The 24,760-nt window shown below is 46.0% G+C and overlaps 2 protein-coding genes across 31 annotated transcripts in view; both read left to right on the top strand.

Moving 5' to 3' along the window:
• The first annotated feature begins 629 nt into the window (after window positions 1-629).
• On the top strand, window positions 630-17,017 carry Mbd1 (methyl-CpG binding domain protein 1). Of its 29 annotated transcripts, none has more exons than XM_057788914.1 (17): window positions 630-691; window positions 1,884-2,018; window positions 6,046-6,160; window positions 6,239-6,402; window positions 6,483-6,565; window positions 7,279-7,319; window positions 8,499-8,645; window positions 8,730-8,858; window positions 9,045-9,119; window positions 9,233-9,349; window positions 9,433-9,501; window positions 10,081-10,248; window positions 10,575-10,874; window positions 10,963-11,100; window positions 11,419-11,550; window positions 11,639-11,714; window positions 12,824-15,346. In XM_057788914.1, the coding sequence occupies exons 2-17, from the start codon at window positions 1,909-1,911 to the stop codon at window positions 12,919-12,921; spliced, it is 1,962 nt and encodes a 653-aa protein (XP_057644897.1). In that variant the 5' UTR covers window positions 630-691; window positions 1,884-1,908; the 3' UTR covers window positions 12,922-15,346. The 29 variants fall into 29 exon arrangements, with proteins under 29 accessions (XP_057644897.1, XP_057644899.1, XP_057644908.1 ...); XM_057788916.1 differs by lacking the exons at window positions 630-691; window positions 12,824-15,346 and adding exons at window positions 732-902; window positions 16,054-17,016 and having other exon boundaries at window positions 11,639-11,700; XM_057788925.1 differs by lacking the exons at window positions 630-691; window positions 12,824-15,346 and adding exons at window positions 732-902; window positions 16,054-16,118 and having other exon boundaries at window positions 11,639-11,733.
• A 159-nt stretch (window positions 17,018-17,176) lies between these two features.
• Window positions 17,177-24,760, top strand: part of Cfap53 (cilia and flagella associated protein 53) — a 36,910-nt gene continuing 29,326 nt past the window's right edge. For both annotated transcript variants that reach the window (XM_057788851.1, XM_057788850.1), the window contains exon 1: window positions 17,177-17,362. In XM_057788851.1, the coding sequence (XP_057644834.1) occupies window positions 17,294-17,362 (69 nt within the window). In that variant the 5' untranslated portion in view covers window positions 17,177-17,293. The remainder of the gene's footprint in view (window positions 17,363-24,760) is intronic.

Genomic DNA, 24,760 nt, shown 5'->3' with positions numbered 1-24,760 from the left:
CTCCGTGGTGGTCTTCTTGGGGGAGTCTCAGGACTTAGGCACAACAGTCTGCAACCCCCTAACATCATAACACAGCAGGGCCGAGGAGTCGTTGGGTCGAGCACACAAATGGAGTCAGCTGAAAGCAAAACAGGTAACCTTGGTCAGTTCACCATCCCCTCCCGTCGGGCCTTTGAGGGATGGGTAAGCTCTCATTAGGTACCCTCATTACCTGCTTGCACATCAATACTCCTCTCCTGTTCCCAAAGAAGGAACCTGGCTAGGGTGCAGTGACCCTTGGAAGTTCCAGAAAGTAGTAGATACCAATACTGAAGAAGGTAGTCCCAGGAACAAAGCGGGGGTTATCCCAGGAAAGCAAGTGGACAGAGACAAATTCGGCGATCAAGTGCCTGCTATTTGTGGAGACAAAAAACTAAGAGCGGGCCGAGCTGTCCACGCCCCCTTGTGTTGGGACAGGACTGAGCCTATGCTCTAGGGACAAATGGGGTGGGAAGGATGCACTGACTTGGGAAGCTGCTTGCGCAGGCGCACAGGCAAGGCAAGACCGCGCGGGCTGCGGATGTTGTCAGCGCGCAGGCGCAGCAGATCCCTGGCAATCCGCGCGCGACCCCCCACCCCCGCCCCGTGAAGCCGCAGTACGCAGGCGCTGGAGCCTCCCCACTGAGGGCAGGCGTGTTAAGGCTGCACACAGGTGCGTGACCTGGTGGGAGCCCCAAAGGCAGCCCGTTGGTTTCCGGTTCCGGGAGTAGCCAACCGCCGCAGAGTCGGCAACTAGTGCTTTAGAGGAGGCTGCGGTGGAGGAGGAAGAAGAAGACTGGATCGGGCGGGACGCGCGGGGCGGGATCCTCCCCATGGGTCCACGGGCCTAGCGCAGTGGACGCCCAGGGCCTCGTGTCCAGCTGGTGAGACAGCCGTGGGCGTGCAAGTGGAGAGAGCGCGCGGGGATGCTGGGGAGGAATTGAGGTTCCGGACTCTTAGCAGGGAGACGCGAAGGGCCCTGAGCCCAGGAGGAGGAATGGCGTCTTGTGCGTGTTGCAAAGAGGACTGGGTAAACTGGGCAGAAGACAGGGAGGGAAGGAAGGAATGTGGTTCAGGGCGATGACAGCAATGTCCAGACTCTGGGAAGAGGATGGAGAGGAGTGGGAGAGACCCGAACGTTCAGAGAGGCGTCAGGTCTCCATGTTAACAGGAGGAACCGAAAGTTCATAGTGAGAAGAGGGGGCCTGAGACGGGTGACAGGGTTAGGTTTACGAGAGACTCGTGGAGGACGGAAAGAACTGCACGGGTGGTGTTGTCTTGGAACACAGACAAATTGAGAGACAGGTAACTGTGTGAAGGGACAAGGAAGTTTAACAGGATAAGAGAAATGGAGAATGACCAAGTTAAGGAGAAGAGTGGCGATAATGGTTAGGGTTGAGAGGGAAGAGAAATCGTGGGTCAGAAATGAGGGGAAATAAGTATTGGGGAGAGCTCTTGGACTTAAGAAGGGGGGACACCAGAGCTTTCCAGGCTGGGGAATGTTTGATGTACAGAGGAGTTGGGGGCTCTCATTCATATAGATGTAGCTAGACCACTGAATGGAATTGGAAGCTCGGGTCAAGGGAAGTTTAAATGAAGTTAAACTGAAGTAGGGAGCTGAGGACAAGAGACATAGGAACCTCCTACTCAGAATAGGAGGAACGAGTCTTCTCAGACTGGAAGAGTACTCTTCATGTGTGGAGGATGACAAAGAGGAGGGATGAAGTATTTCCTGCGCCAAGGAAACACATGTTCAGGTCTGGGCACATATTAAAGGAAACACATGACATTGGTGGCCTGGAAACAGGTGGCCACTTTGTAGACCCTCAGTGTCTTCCAGACTCTACCTGTTTCCAATCCTGCAGGCTTCTCTTCTTTCCTGAAGCATCTATGGCTGAGGACTGGCAGGACTGCCCAGCCTTGGGCCCTGGCTGGAAGCGTCGTGAGTCCTTTCGAAAGTCAGGGGCCTCTTGTGGACGCTCAGACATCTATTATCAGAGGTAATCGGTGGGCTGTGGACAGTGTTCAGTGGAGTCAAACCTAGTTAGTAGTTAAGCCATATACAGTATACAGGTGTGTTTAAATTTACACACACCTGTGTACTGTTTCACTACTAATTAGGTTAAACAGTATGGGTGGAGTTAAAATCGTGCATGAAAGACCCCCAGAGTTGGGAGACTCAATCAAGTCTCAGGATAACACGACCCCCCAAGAACTCACAAGAGACCATTCTTGCTGTAATCACACGAGGTTTATTGACAGGAAACAGCGTCCTGGGGCGGAGACTTATATCCCACGCAGGGGTAGAGGAGTTCACCCCGAGTAGCTTGGAGAAGGGGTATTTAAGGGAAGAAACCACAACCCAAAGGGGGTAGGGAGGGCGTCATTGGAAGATTCCGAAAATACCAGTGATAATCACAAGGGGGTAACTCCCCGTTTCTCAAGATTGTTCTCAAGATTATAATCTAACTTTGTGGTCAGCCAGTTCCTGGAACAAAGTCACTGAACCGGCTAACCTAGATTTTTGGTTCTACTCTTCCTGCTAGGGGGTCTGGATTTATCCTGGTCTTTCACGTGTAGTCAGTCCTTATTAAAAAGATTTTGTGTTTTCGTAATCACCTATCCCTAATAAAGTTTATTTGACCAAAGCCAATATTCATAGTGCATTTGTGATTATTCATAGATATGCATGGGACAGTTAAAAATTTGAATTGTCTAGTGCTTGCCTTCCCAGTAAGTTGAACAAGAACCTTTTGTTTCCTTTGTACTGCAAATCAAGCATCCTTTCTGTGATCTATTTAGTGCCATATTTTTGTTGCCGAATTTATTGTTTAAAATGACTCCCAAATAAAGTGCTAAAGTGTTTTCTAGTGTTCTGAGTGCAAGAGGAAGGTTATGTGCCTTGTCTCCCTGTCAGATAAGCTTCTTCCATGAATCGTGTGTGCTATCTATCCGCTTGAGTTACAGTGTTAAGAAGCAGAAATGGTCCATCCCGAAAGAGAAGAGGAAACACGCTGAGATATGTGTGAGGCTGCTCTGGGAAGAACAAAAATTAACATCTAGAGTACTTGCCGAAGCTTCAGGGAAGTTGGGAAAGCAGCTAAATGTGTAGATCCATGAACTGCTGGCCAGCAAAGCACGGCGACCCGCAAAGACATATTAGCCAGCACTAGGAAATGTGAACTGTTTTAGGTGCTCTGGCTCGCTCACATGTTTCAGAAGGTGACATGGTGTAAAAACAGTAAACTTGGGGTACAGGTTCTGTGCATCAGGTGTCTTCAGAAGAACAAAACCAAAACACTGGCAGACAAACCTAGACAAAACATCCTCAGAAGCCAGTGGCCCTTAATCATTTACTGGTTCCGGAGTTGTTTGTAAGAAAGAAACGTTACAGTGTCTTTAAGCAGAAGCACATAAATAAGATGTTCAGCTGCTGAAAGCCTGACAGACTTGCTGGAATCTACCCGTGTGTTTCCAGTAGGAGCAGTGGCTCTTGCTTCCTGAATTCTGGGTTTGTAGCAACTTCATAATTGCTACATGTAGGGGCTGGACAGATGGCTCCTAGGTTAAGAGCACTGGCTGCTCTTCCAGAGGTCCTGAGTTCAGTTCCCAGCAACCACATGGTGGCTCACAACTATCTAGGATCTGATGCCCTCTTCTGGCCTGCAGGCATAGGTGTGAATAGAGCACTTGCACACACACACACACACACACATATATATATATATATATATATATATATATATATATATATATATATATTAAAAAAGAAAAAGATAATTACTACATCTAATGAAAACTGATTGTCAGTACCTCAACATTAAAGTTCATAAGCATGTGTTAGAATGTATTTGTGATATAGCTGTTAACATTTCTATACCCTTCTTGGTTATCTAAGTTGCCATTTCCCTGGAATGTAATAAAATTTCTATTAAAAAGTCTATAACTTTTTTCACATATGAAATTCTCTGAAAATTTTTAAATTTACAACTAATTGTCAAAAGGTATATATTTATCAGAATAGTAATTCGGTTTGTTAGTTTCATGGATGCTGGTAGGAGGTAAAAAAGTTTCTCATCGTAGGATCATCTGTTTTGGCCATTTCCCAGAGTCCTAATTCCCATAGGATGACATGAAGAACATATGTGCTGCACTGTATGTTGGAAAGGCAGCCTGTCTGAACTTAGGTAATCATGTATCAGTATAATAGTATGCTGCCCTTTTTCCTGGAAGGGGACCTTTTTAAAAGTTCCTTGTTTTTACAATGATAAGGTGGTTTGGTTCAAGAGATAATGACGGCCTCTTATAGTTCTTGTAGACAGGAAAAGACCTGGAGTGCTATCAACATTAATTACTTATACTTTGTATTGAATATAGTTTCATTTTCATGTTTTAAAAAATAATTCTGTTAACAGGCTTTTATGTTTAATTCTTTTGGTATGTGATACATAACGTATTAAGTACTGGGTATTTGTCTTGTGTTCGTGGAGCCCTGGTTTAATTCCCAGCACAGAATGGACTAAGTGTGGTGGTGCATTTTGAAATCCTAGCACTGGGGTGGAAGAGGCAGGAGGATCAGAAGTTCTAGGTCATCTTTACAAATGAGTTTCAAAACCCTTGTGGTGAAAGTAATATCCCCATTTCAAGCAAAACAACCCAAAATACATATTTATGTGTTACTTAATATGTATTGCATTGATTTTTATTCATACTTTCAACACTAATAGTGTTACATTTTGTAAGTATGTTTATGTGTCTTTATTTTTTATTTATTTTGAGACAGGGTCTTTCTCCATAGGACCCCTGGCTATACTGGAACTCATTGTGTAGACCAGGCTGGCCTTAAACTCACAGAGATCCATCCACCTGCCTTTGCCTCCCAAGTGCTAGGATTAAAGGCATGTGCCACCACTGCCCTGCCTGTTAGATGTCTGTATATATTTACCAATAGTAATACAGTCTGAGAAATTTAAAGTGAATGTGGCCACACAGACTCAGGTGGTCTAATACACCATACTGTACACCTAAGCTGCATATTCATGGAGTCATACATTGCTTACTGGCACTGGTGCATTCTGGGAAGCATGTTATTTAATGGTTTTTCATGTGAAAATCAGAGATTATAAAACTAGGGCATGTGGTGTCATTAGACACTATATAGGAGACTACCATGTATATGCAGTTTTTGGTTTTTTTTTTTAATTTATTATGTATACAACATTCTGCCTCCATGTATGCCCGCACGCCAGAGGAGGGCACCAGATCTCATTACAGATGGTTGTGAGCCACCATGTGGTTGCTGGGAATTGAACTCATGACCTCTGGAAGAGCAGCCAGTGCTCTTAACCACTGAGCCACCTCTCCAGCCCCATGCAGTTGGTTTTTGATGAGAGCATCACTGAACACCGCATAACTGTATAGGCTATGAATACACTCCAGTGCTGAACAAAAGTCATGAGAGTAAATCAAGCTCCAGAGAAATGTGAAGTCGAGAGATGTAGTAACCATCTAACTATATTAGTTACTACTAGCCTAACATTGCAGTTTCACAGTATATTAGTTTTTTTCATAAGTAGAACTCTAATGATTAAAAGATCGCACTAAGTTCATAATCAAAGAATTGTAATTATTAATCAGTTATGTACTATACATCAGTGTGTTACATGCATTATACTAGGCTTGTTTATACTGACACCACTAAAGATGCCTGAATAATGTTTTGTGTTACGATATTAAAGTTATTGCAGTATTGCCAGATAATAGAATTTTTCCCTGTATTATAATTTTTGGGGGTTACCTTAGAATCTGGGATGTCATGGATCAAAATGAGTTTCACACTTGTATTATTTATTAATGTTTGTATGCATGCTTGTATTTATATTCTGTATTCCTGTTACTTATGTTAAGATGGGTCTTAGGTGGGGGTCACAGGCTGAATCTTGCATCTCACCTGATCTGTGGGGCTGTTGTGTGGGTGGCATGACATTAGTTCCATCATGGTGCTAACTCATTCTGGTTCATTCTCAGTCCCACAGGCGACAAGATTCGAAGCAAGGTTGAGCTGACTCGATACCTAGGCCCTGCATGTGATCTGACCCTCTTTGACTTCAGACAAGGCATCTTGTGCTACCCGGCTCCCAAGGTACTTCCCAATGCCGGTGTCCATACGTGGGCAACTCTGTCACCCATGTACCCACATTCTTCCTGTCTTCATCTCCAGACCCGTCCCCTGCCTGACCCCAGCAAGAAGAAAAAGCCTTCTAAACCAGCCAAGGTTAGGAAGCATCAGGGTGGGCTGCAGAAGAGTGATGTCAGGAAGGCGACCCCGTGGGCTGAGAATAAGGCTGGCACTGGCACAGCTCCAGCTTCATTACTTGTACCTGGGTGAGTGTTAGCTTAAGGTGAGCCGGGTAGGAGGTGAGACTTGGGACTGGGAGTAATTACCTCTGCTCTTTTCACTGTAGCCGCTGTGAGAATTGTGGAATCCGCTTCCCAAGGAATGGTATCAGAAGGCTGAGGCTCAAGACATTATGCGAAGACTGCCGAGGTAAGTAAGTTCCTAGGGATTAGGAAACAGGACACATAGTAGACCCAGTGCCAGGCTAAGCTGGAGGCTCTATGGTTCATGTCGGAATGGAGGCTTTGGGCATACATGGAATTGGCCTATGACCTCACTATTGGCATAGGTAGAATGGTGAAATGCCAAATCAATCTCTTTCTTGATCTCAGTCCGAAATGATGGTCCTACCTCCAGGAATCTCAGAATGAGACTGTCTGAGAGCTGTCCCCTCCTTTTTTTTTTTTTTTTTTTTTTTTTTTTTTTTTTTTTTGGTTTTTCAAGACAAGGTTTCTCTGTGGCTTTGGAGCCTGTCCTGGAACTAGCTCTTGTAGACCAGGCTGGTCTCGAACTCACAGAGATTCATCTGCCTCTGCCTCCCAAGTGGTGGGATTAAAGGTGTGTGCCACCACCGCCCGGCTTTGTCCCCTCCTCTTTTATATTCCTCTCTTGAGCTGGAATTAAAGGCATGCACTGGCCAGTTTCTATGGCAACTAGTGTGGCTACTGGGTTCAAAGGTGTGTGTTACCACTACACTGGCTGACCAGTGAGGCAGTTTTACTCTGATCTTCAGGCAAGTTTTATTTATTAAAATGCAAATGAAATGCCACCACAGTGAAAGTCAGGGTTAAGGTAGTAGCTGAAGCCATGTGCCTGTGTCTGTTGCTTTGTTGCCATTTTTCTCATTCTGCTTCTCCCACCAGCACAGAGAATTGCCTTCAACCGAGAACAGAGAATGTTTAAGGTGAGAATATGTATTGGTGGACCCTAAAGCCCACTTACCGAGGAGGGGTCGCCCCAAGAGACCACTGTCACACCGCAGTTGTTGCAAAAGCAAGAAGAATTTTTTTACCTGTCACGCCAGGGCCCCTCAGCCTTGGGAGGAGAACCTCAAGTGGCTGTTACAGGCTACTTTTAAAGAAAAAATCGCAGAAGCAAAGGGGAAGTCCAGGAGTCAACTATTGTGACTGGCTCCTTTAATGATCAACTAACTATAATTGGTCGATGCCATGGCGGGACAGGCAGTTGCTGGGTTGGTTGAGCAAGGAGGAACATCTGTGGGTCGTTTTGCCCCAGTTCCAGGAACTGGGTCTATTCAGAGAAAAACCACAGAGGGATGGAAAATACCTGGGAAAGTACCCGAAGCTCCAGTGCACGCGTGGGTGATTATCAGGTTCCTGGTTTCCAGGGGAGGAGGGGCAGTGATGCTGAGATGCCCAGAGTCTTTCAGTATCATCACAGTCTACAAGAGGACAGAATAGGACAGGACCGATGGAGGGCTTAGCAACGATGACAGGTTGGCCGGGCGTTATAGATTGCTTCTTAAATAGATACCTGGCTGTTGGTTTGTTTGCAGATGCAATAATGGGAATTAGAGGGGTATCAATAGACATAGGGAAGTGTAGCATGAATAATAAAAACCCAGGGAAAGATATTAGATTCAACATGAAGATCAGAAAAGCAAACCAGCCGAGTCTCTAGAGAGCTCTTACCTCTATGAGATCTTCAGACTAAAAGAGTGAGTTCCTGTCTCATCCCGCTTTATATTCCTCTCTAGTGCTGGGACTAAAGGCGCGCACCGCCACCGCCTGGCCTTTATGGCTGACTATGTGGCTTCTGGGATTAAAGGGTTACCCCACTACTACCTGGCCTGATGGCTGAGTAGTGTGACTCTTTTGCATTCTGATCTTCAGGCAAGTTTTATTTATTAAAATACAAATGAAATATCACTACAGGAATGAATTTAACAGAGCACTAGTAGAAGGCATAGTAGTAGCCTTGGTGCTGGCAAGCTAATCAATAGTTTGTTAGCTTGAGTAAGGGAGCTAACGGAAGACTAGTAAGTACGGCAATCATTTGGAAGGGCAGTGGCCCTGGAGCCCTCTCCCTAGGCCTCTAATCTTACCCCATCCATTTCTGACAGAGAGTTGGCTGTGGAGAATGTACAGCTTGCCTGGTGAAAGAAGACTGTGGGGCTTGCTCCATCTGCCGCCTGCAGCTGCCCCGTGACGTGGCCTCGGGGCTCTACTGCAAGTGTGAGCGGAGACGCTGCCTCCGGATTGTGGAGAAGGTGAGGCAGTCAGATGAGTGGGCCAAGGCGCTCCTGGCCTTCAAGGCCCTGAGCCCCTACTTCACAGCTCCTGTCCCCCCACAGAGCCAAGGGTGTGGAGTATGTCGGGGTTGTCAGAACCAAGAGGACTGTGGCCGTTGCCGATTCTGCCTTCGCCCTCCCCGCCCTGGTCTCAAGCGCCAGTGGAGGTGTCTGCAGCGGCGCTGCTTGTGGGTGAGTCAGGCTAGAGGGACTGGTGCTGGTGGAGTCAAGGCTGGGACAGAGCTCGTTCTGCTGTTAAATTTACCACCACTGCTGCTGTTTCTTCCTCCCAGTCTGGCTTTGCCTGCTTCATGTCCTATTTTCTTTTCTGCCCCATGTTCACCTCCTTGGTTCTGCCTACCTGCCTTTCTCTGCCAGCACTTTGCTCATCGCTTCCGTGGCCACCCTCAAGGATGTCACCAGTGCCCTCCCCAGGTTGTGGTTCCCCCTATTGTGAGTGCCTGACTGCACACTCCGCCTGACCAGTCAATGCATGCTTTTTGTACTCCCTGGGGCTCCTGTGTCTCTCTGGTACCACCATGCCTTAACTGTCCTTTGGCCTCTAGGGTAAACGTGACCATGACCGTCGTAAGAATAGCTCGAAGGTAGCTGCCCAATGTCACTCCCAAGCTCAGCCAGTGCCTCCACTTCCTGCACTGCAGCACCCAGAGCCCACAGAGCTGGTAAGGCCCTGGTGGGCAGGGGGAAGGCACAACCCTAAACTTACTCAGGACCTGCCCTGACCCCAGCACATTTGCCTCTGCAGCACATCAGCGACCTAGCGCCCACATCACCTGCTGAGTTCATCTATTACTGTATAGACGAGGACGAGCTAGTGAGTGGCCCCACCTTACCTGGATAAACCTAGATGCTCCTGATGCTTATTTAACCCAAGGAAGTAGATGCTGTAATGGGACTAGTAGGGAGTAGTAGTGAGTGCTAGGATGGAATAAGCAATTTGCTGGGAAAGAAGAGGGGCTAGCAGTACGGTGCTTACTGTGAGATGAACCAGCATCAACGGCTGGTGCAGGACAAAGAGGCTGAATGGAGACATTCACAGGGTGCAGGTAAACACGTTTGTGTAGAGTAAGTCAACATCGCTGGCAGTGATGAGGACTAATGGAAGGTCAGCCAAGTCCTGATGAAGTGAGGGCCAGAGACACTGTCCTGATCGCAGGTGCTCTACTGATAAAGTAATGGAGCAGCCTCAGTCCTAATGGGCTTGGAGGCCAGCTGGCACAGTGGTTGCGGCATATTTTGAGGCCACAAATGCCTATGAGAGTTAGCAGGCTGAGCCTCGTGTGTAGCTAGCTCCTCCATGGGGCTAGAGGAGCACCAGCATAATACTGAGATTGGTGTTGAGGACGGCCTCTCCTAGTCCTAGTGACAGTAGCACCATTCCCCTCCACCCCAGCAGCCCTACACGAACCACCGGCAGAACCGCAAGTGCGGGGCCTGTGCAGCCTGCCTACGGCGGATGGACTGTGGCCACTGCGACTTCTGCTGCGACAAGCCCAAATTCGGGGGCAGCAACCAGAAGCGCCAGAAGTGTCGTTGGCGCCAGTGCCTGCAATTTGCCATGGTGGGTGGGGCAGGGAGGGTTAGGTGGATGGGCTAGGTTGGGCCTGGCCCACTCCCTTGTTTGGGAGTGGTGGGCAGGCCTGGTAGATGGGTGGGTGGTGTAGTGAGTCTCGTTGAGGATTAGCAGACAGTGTGCTGGGGTGATGAGTTCAGCTGTACTGCCATTACAGACAGGAGATTGACTAGCAGGCTTAGTGATGACAGCTCACGGAAGCAGCAGATTCTGAATGTGCTCTGATGGGATGTTAGCAGCCACATTGAGTAGGGCAGGGTGGGTATGGTCAGATGGCACCAGGTTGACCACAGCACCCAACGTTGTTCTCACAGAAGCGACTGCTGCCCAGTACTGGGTCAGGGTCTGAGGAGGGAGCAGGATCGCCTCCATGTCACCCTTGTCGAAAGAGGCCTGGTTCTCCTCGACAGCTCCATCCAAGCTCCTCTTCAAAGGCCCCTTTGGCTGTGCACACAACCCCACCATGCCCTGCACAGGCTTCAGTGAAGCAGCAAACAGGTAGAGGCTTTGTGCCGACCCCACCTGACACAGACCTTGTGTTTTTACGAGAGGGTGCCAGCAGTCCTCTGCAGGTGCCTGGTCCTGCTGCAGCTTCCTCAGAAGCCCCGTTACAGGTAAGGATCTCCTCCCACTCTTCCAAGCTCCACCCAACCTTGTGCCATGGACCTGAGACCAAGTCTGCTGCCATCCTCCCTTATGCAGGAGGCCCAATGCTCTGCCCAGAGTTGGGTTGTGACCTTGCCACAGGTGAAGCAAGAGAAGGCGGATGCCCCAGAGGAGTGGACAGCAGGCACAGCCTTCCTGACTTCTCCCACGTTGCAGCCTGGCTGCCCTAACAAGGTTAGAGAGGTAATGGGTGCGTACAGGTGGCCTGTAAGCGAGGTGATAGAGAGCTGTGGTGGTGGGGCTGCGGGTGGTGATGGTGCACATTCTGTTGAATTGTCCAGCATGTCCAGCAGGCACCTCACCTGCTCTGCTGCTTAGCTGCCAGGGGACTGAAAATCATTGAGGAATGGGACAGGTTCACAGGCAGAGGTGGCATTTCTCAGTGATAAAAGGGAGGTCTGTCTGCATATATAATAATAATAACAATAATATAAGAATAAAAAATACTCAGCCTGGCCCTGTCCTAACTGCTGCCCTTCCTCATTCTCCTAGGCCGTAGACCCAGACCTTCCACCTGTGAAACAAGAGCCCCCTGGCCCTGAGGAGGATAGAGAAGAAAACAGAGAAGATTATGTTTCTGCATCAGCCCCAGAGGAGGAGGCAGGAGGGGTTGGCACACCAGTGGTCAGTGCTAGGGATGTTCCCACCCTACCCTGATCTTACCTTTTCTCCTCCAGTCATACTGACCCATGATATGTTAATTCTTTCCTAGATCACGGAGATTTTCAGCCTGGGTGGAACCCGCCTCCGGGACATAGCAGCTTGGTGGCCAAGGTGTGCCCCATACAGTTAGGTGTGGGGAATGGGGTAGGTGCTGGCCAGATATGGGCCCTGAGTTTTAAACCTAGGGTCAGCAATTTGATTGGGTGCAAAGGGACATAAGAACTGTAACCATTACACTGCACAACCAGTAAAGGTGTGTGTGCGTGTGTGTGCGCGTGCAGGTAGGTCTGTAAAGATAGCTCCTGAGACCCAGCCTGCTGGTATTCCAGGGCTCTCTTGGGGAAGAAACAGAAGGACTGATGCTCCATGCTGAGATTCCAAAGAAAAAAGTGAGGCTGGTCCCTGCCTATGTAAGAAAATCCTTTTAAGGGTCAGACTTGGTATACACATTCTTACTCAGACGATCACCATTTGTGGTCTTGAAGGCCTTTGATGTCTCCAGAACCCTTTATTGGGTGAGCTGTCCCTGATGATGGGAAGAATGTATGTCACACAGATGACATTGGACTTGCCTAAGCAGTGGAGTTGGTTTGGGGATTGGTCTTTAAGTGGCTCTGTAAGCTAAGCCTGTGTAGCTGTGTGATTTCAAGTGTATCCCCCACTTCCTAGAGTAGCGTCTGTGGGTAGATTTGGGTTGTGCGTCCCAAGCATTTTCTGTTGAGTTTACTGTTTTGAATACTGTGTAGAACTGTCCCTATAAGTCTAGTAACAGATGCCATTGTGGTAGGAGGAGGACCACCCCAAAGTTAAAAAAAAAAGAACTATTGGGCCAAGCACCTGGATTCCTTTGTTCCCATACATCAGTTTTAACTGCTAGAAAATCTGCTAGTGTACCTTGTAGATGGCAGGTGGAGATGACTGACACCCTGCCTGGCACACAGCTGTTGGGCCTTCCACTGGTGATGCTACTGCAGCCTGTAAGGCTTGCCCCCCGAGAAGATACAGCATCCCTGCCTTCCGGGAGCTTAGGATTTTCTGGAAGATGAAATTTTCCCCTCTTAACAGAGAAGTGCTGTACTGTTTGCCTTTCTAGTCTGTAGAAGAAAGAAAAGTGGCTATAGGTGAACAAGGAGAAATGGATGCAGGTGCAGAATAGGAGGAAATGGTTTTGTGATGTTCTGTCTTCTACATGGCAAACCTCACTCAACAGACAGACCTGCTCCCTCTTCTCTAGGTCCAAGGACCTTACAAAACCTGAAGCTAAAATACAGTAGACTGGAGACTTCTGCTGACTGTGGGACTGAAGGTGATATTTGCACACCGGCTTTATGAGAAACAACCCTGATCTACCAGGGGCTGGGCCCTGGCCTGGTCGCAGAGCTTGTTTGTGAATCGGCTCTAGGAGAAAGACCTGCAAGCACAATCGGAACAGGCCTGCCCAGGCCTTGGAGCTTAGAGGAAAGAAGCTGGAGAGGAAGAGAGAGTAGAAGGCTGGGAGAACGTCCGCTCCTCCAAGGATCTCAGTGTGATGAGAATGTGGATGTAGGGGAGGGGAGGATATGATCGAAGCCACTACCAACAACTCAAACAAGCCATCTTCATAACTGTTGGTGGCTTCCGGATGAGACCTGGCAGTGTGTCTGCACATTTTCTCAGGGAAACAGCAGTTGAAATGCTACAGAATAAAGGAGGAAAAGGCATTGTTTGGTGAGCTCCTCCTGTGGAGCCACTTACTGAACCCTCACAGTAGTCCTTAGGAAGACAGTGAGTGATATTGAGCACTTCTGCAGGTAGGTAAACACTCAGAAGAGACAAACGTATCAGTGTCAAACAGCTAGGGTTGGTAGAGTCTAGAAATCCACCAGGCTATACAAGCTTTGTTCTTTAATCCACTAAACTGTTAACTGCAGTCTTTTGTGCAATAATGTATATTACAATAACAGTTGTAGTGACTTGGAAAGTAGCAGTAGATTACTATGAAGAGCATAAACTATCCTTCACACCTTTGCCTCGGTTGATGTAGGGAATGCCTAGGCTGTGGGTCACCTTCTCGTCTGAGCATTGGTTCATGTAGAATCTAGGTTCCCTGAAGGCCCCAGATGCTGCATACAGCCCCAAAAGTGTGTTCTTCCTCACTGTTGGCTGACAATTTGCTTGAGCCCAGATAGTCTCACTTTAGCCAGAGCAGTGCTTGGAACTAAAGCTGTCAGCCTGGGCCGTCTTTTCCAGGCAGTATCTTCTCTCTGATGATCTTTGTGCATGTTTCCTGCCCTCAGCCCAAATGTTTGTTAGGAGGCAAAATGAGCTTATGCACCGAGTCCCGCCCAAGGGCCGGTCTTTGCTCAGCCTTACCTCACTTTCCATCCTTAAAATGCCAAAAAGATATAGAACTGGTTACTTAGCCAGGTTTACAGGGCCAGGACTGAGTGCCTCGACATACTTTGTGTCCTATGTGCCCCCTTTGCTTTAGCCTAGTCCCAAGCCCTGCTGCTTTAGGTAATTCAGATGTGGATTACTCATTTCTTATTCCTAACTCACAAGGCACAGCTCTCTGCCACCTTCTACTCTTCCTTTGCCTTGCTTTGCCTAATTCTATCCTGGAGTCATACTTCTTTTTAACCCCTAGAGCATACCACTTGTCCCTAGTATTCTGATCAATCTGACAGTGATGTTCTAAGGGTAACATCTTGGTTGGCATTTGACTTGTGAACAAAGATTCTGATTACTATGTGTATTGACTAGGGTACAGTCAAAAGGTCAGAACCACTGCAACAAAGACTAATGTATGTGTTTTAGGGGAGTTTTGGGAGACATTTTATATTGTGTAATTTTGGGAACTAGTTTAGTAGCCTCTAAAACTGTCAGTTGTATGTAATACTGGAGCTCAAAGTATTCAGGACAGGCAGTGAGGAAGGGAAGGTGTATGGACCCATGGGAGCCCATGAACAAGAGTTGGAATTCAAGATGGCCTGAAATCCATGTTAGTGTCTCACCGTCTCCCGCTTCGATGATGTTTGTGTCCTGAAGAAGAAGCTAGTGGAAGTAGCACCTGGCTTAGGACTAGAGAAGCTGAAGGAAGATCCCAGGGAAGTTGTAGCAGCTGGAGGCTTGGCTTAGGATTTCTGTTTCCCCATACCAAGGTGAGACAGCAGATTAATGACCGCTTGTATGAACTGCAGTATGCCTGGTATTCGTGCACCAACTTCACAACAGTCTGCTGCTGTTTCACTTCTGCTAATCACAGTGTTTCTGTGAATTTTCTTAACTAGATGTCTATGGGGAAGGATTCTGGGAAGCATAGTCTAGTTCAGGTGACATGTTAGAAAGCCACCCGTCATGACTCAGCTCCCAAAGGTCTCACCACTTACCCAAGGATAAGCTGAAAATGTAAAGCTGAAGACCACGGATTTCATGATGGTCCCAGCAAAGAAAGAAACCCTGTCAAGCTCCTCCATAACAATCTTGCTGGTCTCAGCTGTATTTTTGTCATTCATCCATGTATGGAAAACTTGGCCCATAGTTATCACTGTACATGATACTGAAATCCAAAAATGCAATTTTATAAAATGCATCAATATATATTACAAATGATAAAAAGATCTCCAGTTTTTTATGGACTTTGATGCTCAGAATATAAAATCTAATATACTATGGAGAAGCCAGTCCTTTTTTGAGATGCGTGAGAAGTTGGAAACAATCATTTCTATTTCTAAACTGTTCTATTTTAAAATTATTTTAAAACAATTTTCTTGTTCTGTTTATTGGTTTTTATGTCAGTGATTCTTTGAGGATTGTTTGGTGGTGGGAACAATGTTGACCGCTGTGAAGAATTGGGATAGTGGGTGGCAAGACGAAGATCAGTTCTGTCATTTTCCTAGGCTTCATTCAGATTGGGGGGCTGCAGGCTGAGGCACTGCGCTGCTCCTTATCCACCTTATAGACCATAAGGGTCCTCCAGGTCTAGGCTGGTTGAGACAACCAACCGTTGGATAGATTCCAAAGCTCGTGCCAGGCACCCTGGGGCAGAGCCTGCACCAGCCGTACGTACTTCCTGATGTCGGAGAGGCAACTTCCATTCCTCAGAGGATGGTGGAACAGTCTAAGCTGAGTCTTCTGACCAGGATCATCACCTGACTGCTCTGCCATTGGAGTGCAGAATGGCGGTGTGATGCTGCAAGCAGCTGGCTAGCTCTAAGGCTCAGCTTCCCCAAATTCACAAACAGGACTTCTGTGGCCACACAAATCTCAAGGGTGTAGACCACACAGCCCCAATTTCTGGAGTCTTTCACAAACCCTGCTCAAAGGTTTCTTCACTTCTGCAGAAGGTGTGTGTGTGCTGGGGGCGAGGGGAGACCCACCTAAAAAGCCAACATGTAGAACCTCTCAGATGAAGGAAGTACCTCTTTGGACATTGTCGGGGAACCCTGACAGCCTCTTAATTTTTTTCTTTTTTGTTTGTTTCAGGCTACATACGCTGATAGCAGTAAATGAAAATGAGTATTTTACTGAGCTGCAGTTGAAAGAAGAAATATTGTAGGCGAGAAAACAATTATTAAGAGAAGAAAGACATTCTTTTATGGCTGAAAAGCTGAACCCAGAATTCAGGAAATGGACCCCAAGTCTAGAGATGTACCGTATAGAAAATCTGAAGTGTCTGGGTTACAAATAATTAAGCATGCTAATTTGAAAAAACCGACCTTAAGAGGCGTATCCATGAGTCGCACTAAAACTAGTAGTGTCCACCCGTAACCTTGTCACTGCCCCTCCCCTGTCTGTTTTTCTGTTCTTACCTCCCCCCTCTTTAGAACAGGGGTACCAAAGTAGCATTCATAATTGGCTCTTGAAAATGATAACTCCATCTCACTGTTAATGAGAGCTACAGCTCCGGCCCGCATGTGCTGAGGACCATCCAGTTCCTTGGACTGTTGCCAGTTTTGCCTGGGATCCCAATTCTCAAGAATTGAGTAGCTGAACTTGTGAGCCACAGTTCAGATCGATTCTGATTGCTCCATTGAGAGTTTTTGTGTTCAGCCTAGTAAGATTACTGCCCCACCAGTACATCTGAGCTGCCTGCTTCTTGTGTTCACCTGAAGTGTAAGCCGTTTTCTCTTGAGTGCAGTAGAAGACTTCGCAGTACTGGTTGTGTGGCTCTATATATAGCACCTAGGCTCTTGGAGCCCTAATCGACTTCACTGTAAAATAAGGCTAATGATACCTTCAGTTCTTTCAACCCTGTAAGATTCTTGTCAATCTCAAAGGTTTCTGAAAATACTTCGCAAATTGTAAAAAAGAAAAGAAAAAAACCTACTCAAGCATAAGGTTGCCATGTGATTATTACATCAAGATTAATTTCAAGGTGGTAGAAAGTTTAACCTTTCTCATGCTCTTAGATCAATTATAGGCAGGCGATAACTAGCAAATCCACTGGATTGTGTTTTGACTCATAAGTTAGAGGGTTTTTTCTTTGTTTTTCTCCGCCTCTGGCGAGCCCCGGAGGAAGAGAAGGAGGTGGGGTGAAGGAGTTCATGCCAGGGCGGGGTGATAACAGCAGAGTGACCAGGAACAACTTCCGCCTGGCCCGCCCACCTTCACTAACGGCGCGGGGAGGGGTGGCTCACCATGGCAACTGGCCTCTGCGTTGTGGAAGCAGACTACCCTGGGCTTGGTAGTCACCCGGTAGTCACCATTCCAAGGAGACTTGAAGATGTACAGCCAGAGGTTTGGCACTGTCCCAAGGGAATTTAAGGGTCCCACTCCCAAGGCGGTGATCATTGTAAGTACAGGATATTTGTGCGGGAAACCTAAGACCTTTTCCGTCTCCTGGTGGAGCCCGACCAGTTCTTTCACCTGGGAAGCTGGTTCCAGAAGCAGCGGGCTTTGGGGAAGAAAAGGTTGTTGCTCGCCGATCTATCATTCCGCCCACATCCACCCCATCCTTTTCCACTCCAACCTCCAACTACAATCACCACTTGGGATCTTGGTGTTTTGTCTTTCCTTTAGTATTCGCCCCAAATGCCGTGAGCTTGGGTGTGGGAGCATTATGGAAGGGCACTGGGCCAGCAGGCTGATTCTGGATCTGAACTGGCTATGGCTCAACGGGACAACTTTGGGATGGTCTTGTGGCCCTATGAAAATAGTCTATAGAAAGGGAATTGGGCTTTGAATGTTGTGTGTGATAATGGGATGTTCCTGTGCCGGCTAAATGAGTAGCTGGTGTTGGACAACAGTGCTCCTACAGACTGAAAATGAGCCAGTTAGTTGCCTCCTACAGTGGACTGGTACGGGTTACCGATAAGAAAGGAATTTAAAATGAATTTTGCTAGCAATACAGACACTGGTCTTCCATGCATATGTTTTTTTTTTAATTCCTGAATACTTGTTTCTACAGATTAGAAAATCAGTCATATGTAATCAGTTATGGCTGGAACCAGTACTGGGTTTATAGTATTAATGGGGTAAATCCAGTGACCCCCTTCATTAAACCCCCATCCACATGATGAAGAAACCGCTTTCTCCTAAATAAGCCATTAAAAGTAGGTAATAGGTTATGTTTACTGTGGTGGCAACTTGTGGAAGACAGTAAGATTTGGGCTAATCAAGAATACAGTTGTATTATGGCCCGTAGGCGCGTTCCATATTTCCACTTGCAGAACTCCCTCTTCTCTAGGTCCCAGGACTTTAGAATCTGAACCTGGAAAAAAGTAGTCTGGAAACTGCTGTGGGCTTTCCAAGCTCAAGATAACTTCATGGACAACAGAATCAAATACTTTTGGGTCTTGTATCTCAATGCAGCATTTGGGATCCAGGCCATTTGTTGGCGACTATTATTTATGTTCATAACCAACAAGGAACAGGGAGAAGAAAAACAGACTGCTATAGCAGAAGCAGGCCACTAAATACTGTGTGCTCACAGGGAAAAGGAGGAGGCAAAAGAACCAGAGTTGTTTCTTCTCTGGTGTCTAAGGGGGTGACAAGAAACGAGAGGTAATTGGTGAAGCTTGGACCCTCAGAAATTCTGTAGGAAAAAACAATTTTTTAAAAAGGTGATGGAGTCAGCCACTAGCACATTTCTTTTTCTGATTTAACAGATGAGAAACCCTAGAGTATAGGTCAGAATCAAGCCTGGATGGGGGTATTGTTCTTTAAAATAGGAACCTGAGATGTTGTCATAGCGAAGTCCTTCCTCGATCTTCTTTTGGTGTTCTAGAAGGGTTTGTGTCATTATTGTAGTTGCTAGCCATGCATGACTTTTCCCTTCTGGAAATGTGTTAGTTGAAAATGCTCAGAGTCACATATTGATAAGATAATATTCTGGATATACTGGATAAATAAACTATATTATCAAAATTAATATTCTATTTTAACCAGTTCAATTGCAAGAAAAACTTAAGTTGTGTGTCTGTTTTGTATTCTATTTCTATTAAACAGTGTGGGTTTGGGTCAGTGACAAGCCTGTTCGTTGACTGGCATCACCTTTTTCCATTTTAGACAACTCAAGGTCCCACCTTCTTCATCCAGAGACTGGGAACTCAGCTAGGCATGGTGGCACAGCCTGTAACTACAACATTTGGGGGGCAGAGGCGGGTAATCAGTTAAGCTGGAACTTGAGCCAGCCTGAGCTACATGACACCATGTCTCAATGCCCCAAGCCTTCCAGGGCTTCCAGGTCTAGCTGCTACTCATGCTGTTTCTCACCAACTCTTCGTGCGCTCTAGTCAAGTGCACCTCAGGTCTTGATTCCTGTCCTGACCGTTGGCAACCACTGCGTCTGGCTGGCCTGGGTGGTGGTCTCAGTCCACACATGTCTACCCGAAGCCTAAGTTCTTTCTGTGTCTCCTGCCCAGTGACCCTGCTCTACTTCACTATCACAGAATCCGCACACATAAAATACCAGGAATGTTAGAGAATAGCAGTTTAATTAGTTGACTCTAGACTCCAAATCATTTTGATGTGGATTTGCTTCTCGTGATGCACTTTCTACTCTCCTCTTGGGCTGTTTCCCGTTTCATCCTGTCAACTGCACCTAGGTGCCTCTTTGTGTACCTGAGGCATTTCATCAGTTTATCTTTGGATGGATGCTGTGTTTGTTTCCTTTGAATGCTTTACCACAATGACCAAACCCCAGTATCTGGTCATTCTGGCACTTATATTCTAAATATAACTCAGCAGAATGGATCTGCCTTGTGCTTTCTGGGTTTATTACTATGATTGAGCACCCACGTGCCACACCTCACCAAAGATGACTGGATAAAACCAGTCATAAGATAAGACCATTGATTCCTTTTTTTTTTTTTAATTTTTCGAGACAGGGTTTCTCCGTGGCATTTGGTCCGTGTCCTGGAACTAGCTCTTCTAGACCAGGCTGGCCTCGAACTCACAGAGATCAGCCTGCCTCTGCCTCCCGAGTGCTGGGATTAAAGGCGTGCGCCACCACCGCCCGGCTTCCATTGATTCCTTGATGGCACCAGGAGGTACAGACACTGTATCGAGACCACCCAGAAACACTGTTCACTCATTCACATCGAGAGGCTAATGTGGGATGAGTGGGCTTAAGGCTAGCAAAACAGAAATGATAAAGATATAGCTAAAGAGATTTCATTTGGTGTGTTACTATATAGTCAAACTGCATGCACACTTCCAACTTCTGAGTGACCAGTGTACATAGAGAATACATTTAAAGAAACTGAACTATCCCCAAAATATCTATGACTGTCGGAGACCAGCTTTGACAAGGATACCACTTACCAGGGCAGGGGCATGGGGATTAGAAAAATAAGTAAAGAGAATGAAGACTCTAGTGAAAATAATAAACAGAAGCATAGGATAGGGAGTTCCAGTGAATACTGAAAATTACCCACATTTAATTTCCATTTGCTTAAATACCCTGACCCCAAAAGTTAGGAATAAGATAAAACTGCATTAACATGATGCAAGGAATGACCTCACCAGCTGAAGGGTTAATGGCTACATTCTTAGTTAAAATTCTGTTGCCAGAACAAGACAAGAAAGACTCATATCCTAGCTGGGCGGTGGTGGCGCACGCCTTTAATCCCAGCACTTGGGAGGCAGAGGCAGGCGGATCTCTGTGAGTTCGAGACCAGCCTGGTCTACAAGAGCTAGTTTCAGGACAGGCTCCAAAACCACAGAGAAACCCTGTCTCGAAAAACCAAAAAAAAAAAAAAAAAAAAACCAAAAAAAAAACAAAAAAACAAAAAAATACACTCATACCCTAGACCAAAACATTCTGTAAGCAAACTACTTCTTGGGTGAAACCCATAGTTATCTCCCTAAGGGAGTAGGAATCTAGTTGGAGCCTTAGACTTTTGTTTGAGATAGGTACAGACCTACTTCTTAATACCTGAAATACCAAGTCTGGATGTTAGCCATACCTGTTATTTGAACTGTAGTCAATTCCCTTGAAGGAACAGAAGTTTCAATTCTCTGGCCTTTAGTCAAAGTAGAATGACCCCATACCTATGGGTTCTGTCACGTAGCATAGGCCTTTCATTCAAACTTTCAAAAACAAACCAAGTAAGAGTAAATTTCTCGTATCAATCTCTTCCATCCTTCTTTTCTTTCTTCATTTTTTCCTTTTTGGTATTTCACTTTTACAATTTAGTACATGTATAGTTAAATTTAACATGTATAGTTGAATACTTTATCCATCGAAAGTATTTTGATGCTAATAACCGATTAGAAAAAAAATGTGTGCACAGTAAGTCACAATAGCAGGTTTGAGAAAGCCCCTAATTCTTACTCTCCAGGTTTATACTATCTGAAGCACTTTGAACATAGAACTCTGAACATAGTACTCACATCTCTGGTTGATTAAATATTTCTAGAACCTGTCAGTTAAATTTTTATCTATCTGTCTGTCTATCTATCTATCTATCTATCTATCTATCTATCTATCTATCTATCTATCATCTATCTTATCTATCATCATCTATTTCTATCTATCTATCTATCTATCTATCTATCTATCTATCTATCTATCTATCTATCTATCTATGTTCTTTGAGAGTGTCTAGTTCTATGCCTGTTTTGCTTGTATTTACCCCAACTCTTCCCATATCCACTCCTCCTTCCATACCCACCCAACTTTATCCTCTTTCTTTTTTGTTGGGACACACAGAGATGTGAGCCTGTTCCACCTTGTCTAACGGTCAGAGTTTGAGCTTATTTTTGTTCTTTCAAAGTTGTTGACAATGAGTATGGGTATACACCCTGACTTAGGGTGTGGTTATTTGGTGTTTTGGACATTAAGATGATCCATAGAGGTGGATCTGCTCCACACTGACAAAAGGCCAAAGAATTCAATCATAGTCCTGTGCTCCTTCATTTAAAATTGGAAATTTGACATAGGGAGTGGCTGCCTATAGGATACTTGGTCTAGGGTGTGTTCACTGAACATTCCTGCCCAAGCATCAAATGCCTTACTCAGGAAATAATGACTTGATGTCTCAAATATTGAAGCAAGTAACTGATTTGGTTGTTCTTTGTGTCATATTAAAGCAGTCTTTTTCCTTCTTCCCTCCTTTTGTATTGGGGTATAAAAGCATAAGAAAAATGAATGATTTCCCCTCCTGCTAGGGGTCAGTTATCTAAGGAGTGAATGTCATGGAAGAAGTCTCTAGTGCCCCATAAACTTGCTGTGGGGCTTGGGGTGGGCCCCTCCTCCCATTTCCCAACTGACCAGAGAGCAGATGACATCAGCGTCCGTCTTAGACTGACATTCATTAGACCAATGATGTCCTTTCCTACAACGGGGGCACAAGCCAGGTTGCTTCCTACCTGAGGCTCAATCTGGTTGTCAAGGGTTACCTGAAGACAGGTCTCCAGGGCGGTTTGGGACATTGTTTTGTTTTTTTGTTTTTGTTTTTTTGAGACAGGGTTTCTCTGTGGTTTTGGAGCCTGTCCTGGAACTAGCTCTGTAGACCAGGCTGGTCTCGAACTCACAGAGATCCGCCTGCCTCTGCCTCCCGAGTGCTGGGATTAAAGGCGTGCGCCACCACCGCCCGGCTTTTAAATTTTTTTTTTTTTTGGGACATTGTTTTTTAAAATGCCCAACTTGTCCACAGTTAAAGCAGAACTTGGGCTGTGCCCCAAGACTGTGACACTGCAGAGCAGCGGCCATCACAGCCCTGGCGATATGGGCTTGGTCATAGTCCTTACACAGTCTGATGAAATCATTCAGCCCTCCTCGATGCTTGTGAGGATGAATAGCCTCCTGACAGTACTTGTTGGCATTCTCATAAGCTTGTTTGATAACTGGCATGGCGGCATTTAACATCAGGGAAAATCCTCCTGCTAACTGTGAGAGCAGATTCACAAAATCTGAATAAGGCTCAGACGGCCCCTGCAGCACCTTAGATAACTGACCCCTAGCAGCCTTGTCAGGCAAGGCTTTCTAGGCTCTTAAGGCAGTGGTGGCAATCTGAACATACACCCCAGGGTCATACATGACTTTCTGATTAAGTGGAGCACACGGTCCAGCGCCAGTGAGCATGTACACACTTCTATTCGGGTTCCCTGTAGCAGTGTTCCTTCTGGCCGTCTCTACAATTTTCTTGATAATCAGACCTCCAAATCAAATAATTTCCTCCACTAAGTACCGCCCTACAAAGTTGCATCCAATCACTATGAGTCAAATTTTGATCCATGTAGGATTCCACCAAGGCAGCAGCAAAGGGAGCATGTGGCCCACAAGCGGTTATGGCCTCTAAGCTGTCTTACATCCTTAAACTGAAACTGCATATGTAGCCTCTGTCTATCCCCTGAGGACCCACAGTTTCAATAACAGGGAACACCTGGATATTTCTGACTTAAGTTCTGCCAATTAATTGTCTCCCCAACTCCTCTACCTCTCTCTCACTAGCCAGAGGGTCAGCTGCTTTGTAAAAGGGGTTCTTTCTCCTGGGGCGAGGCAAGAGAACAGACCCAGTCCGAAGGATGACTTGGAATCACTACTATCTGAGAAGGGCGGTGGGAGAAATCCCCCAAATTCAATAATTCAGGCCAACAGATGCAATCAGCAAGAGGTGTCTTTATTGATTACACAGATGCCTGCGTGTGCACCAGCAGCTTACGCCAACTGATCACACCGGGCAAATTCAAACAGCCATATTTATAGGGAAAAATGATGACATAAAAGGATAGTATAGCACAAGCATTTCATTGGCTTTCAAATTGGCAGGTTTAGCTCACCCTGGGGACGACCCCATGTCTATTCTCAAATTTCCCTGAAAAACCATAAAACCAGATAAAACACCCTGCAGCAAGTTGACAGTGTAGATAGAATGTCTTGGGGGGGGGGGGGATTCCCTCTCCTTAGCCTCGTCAGTGAGTCTGCAACCCATAGATATCCAGTTTTAGCATCAGCTGAGCCGGGGGGGCCTAGCTAAATTTCAACAGAGTTTAATATAGTACGTGGGCATGGAGGTCTTTCAAATATGGAGGGGTCTTTCAGGTTGACCTGGTAGAAATATGCAGAAAGGGGTACAAAATGATGCTCAAATTTCTACCTTTTTTTTTTGTTTTGTTTTTTGAGGCAGGGATTCTCTGTACATCTCCAGCTATCCTGGAACTCACTCTGTAGACCAGGCTGGCCTTGAACTCACAGAGCCCCTCCTACCTCTGCCTGCTGGGATTAAAGGTGTGCACCACCACCACATAACTAATTATATCTACTTTTAGTGAAAGGAATTTTTAAGAAAAATAGATGATCTGTAACTCATGATTCAACTTACTTTTTTATTATGGTGCAAAACTGATAGGCTTTTAGTAGGCTGTGCTTTAAAATGTGAATTTGGATTGTTTTGTGGACTAGTAATATATAGTAAGGTTACTCTTAAGGTCTTGGCAGGACATTGAGATGAAGCCTACACCAGGCTCAAGAGAGATCCTGAGGCTGAATGACAACAGATACTGTACAGTGTTTGTTACACTTGGTAGATTACGTGTGTAAAATGCATCATTACTAACATTATCTCCTGTTTACAATTGGGTAATCAGAATACACCCTATCGAAAACCAGAGACTCTTCGTACTTGAGGCTGATTAGATGAATATCAAACACAGGGAACCAAACAACTTATCCCTTAGATGCTTAAGCTGTTCTTGGCTGTAACAGCAAGATGTATGTGTGTGTTGCCCTCTTTTAAAATTATTG

The sequence above is a fragment of the Chionomys nivalis genome, chromosome 14, assembly GCF_950005125.1.
Source record: "Chionomys nivalis chromosome 14, mChiNiv1.1, whole genome shotgun sequence".
In the NCBI taxonomy this organism is placed as follows: domain Eukaryota; kingdom Metazoa; phylum Chordata; class Mammalia; order Rodentia; family Cricetidae; genus Chionomys; species Chionomys nivalis.
This window is presented reverse-complemented; position numbering and strand designations above follow the sequence as displayed.

What these genes read in the sequence shown, in the direction of transcription:
- Mbd1 (XM_057788914.1), top strand. Translation starts at nt 1,909, where the DNA reads ATGGCTGAGGACTGGCAGGACTGCCCAGCCTTGGGCCCTGGCTGGAAG. An exon ending in GAGAACAGAGAATGTTTAAG is followed by an intron (nt 7,320 to 8,498) that starts GTGAGAATATGT and finishes CATTTCTGACAG; the next exon opens with AGAGTTGGCTGTGGAGAATG. An exon ending in ACCCAGAGCCCACAGAGCTG is followed by an intron (nt 9,350 to 9,432) that starts GTAAGGCCCTGG and finishes TTGCCTCTGCAG; the next exon opens with CACATCAGCGACCTAGCGCC.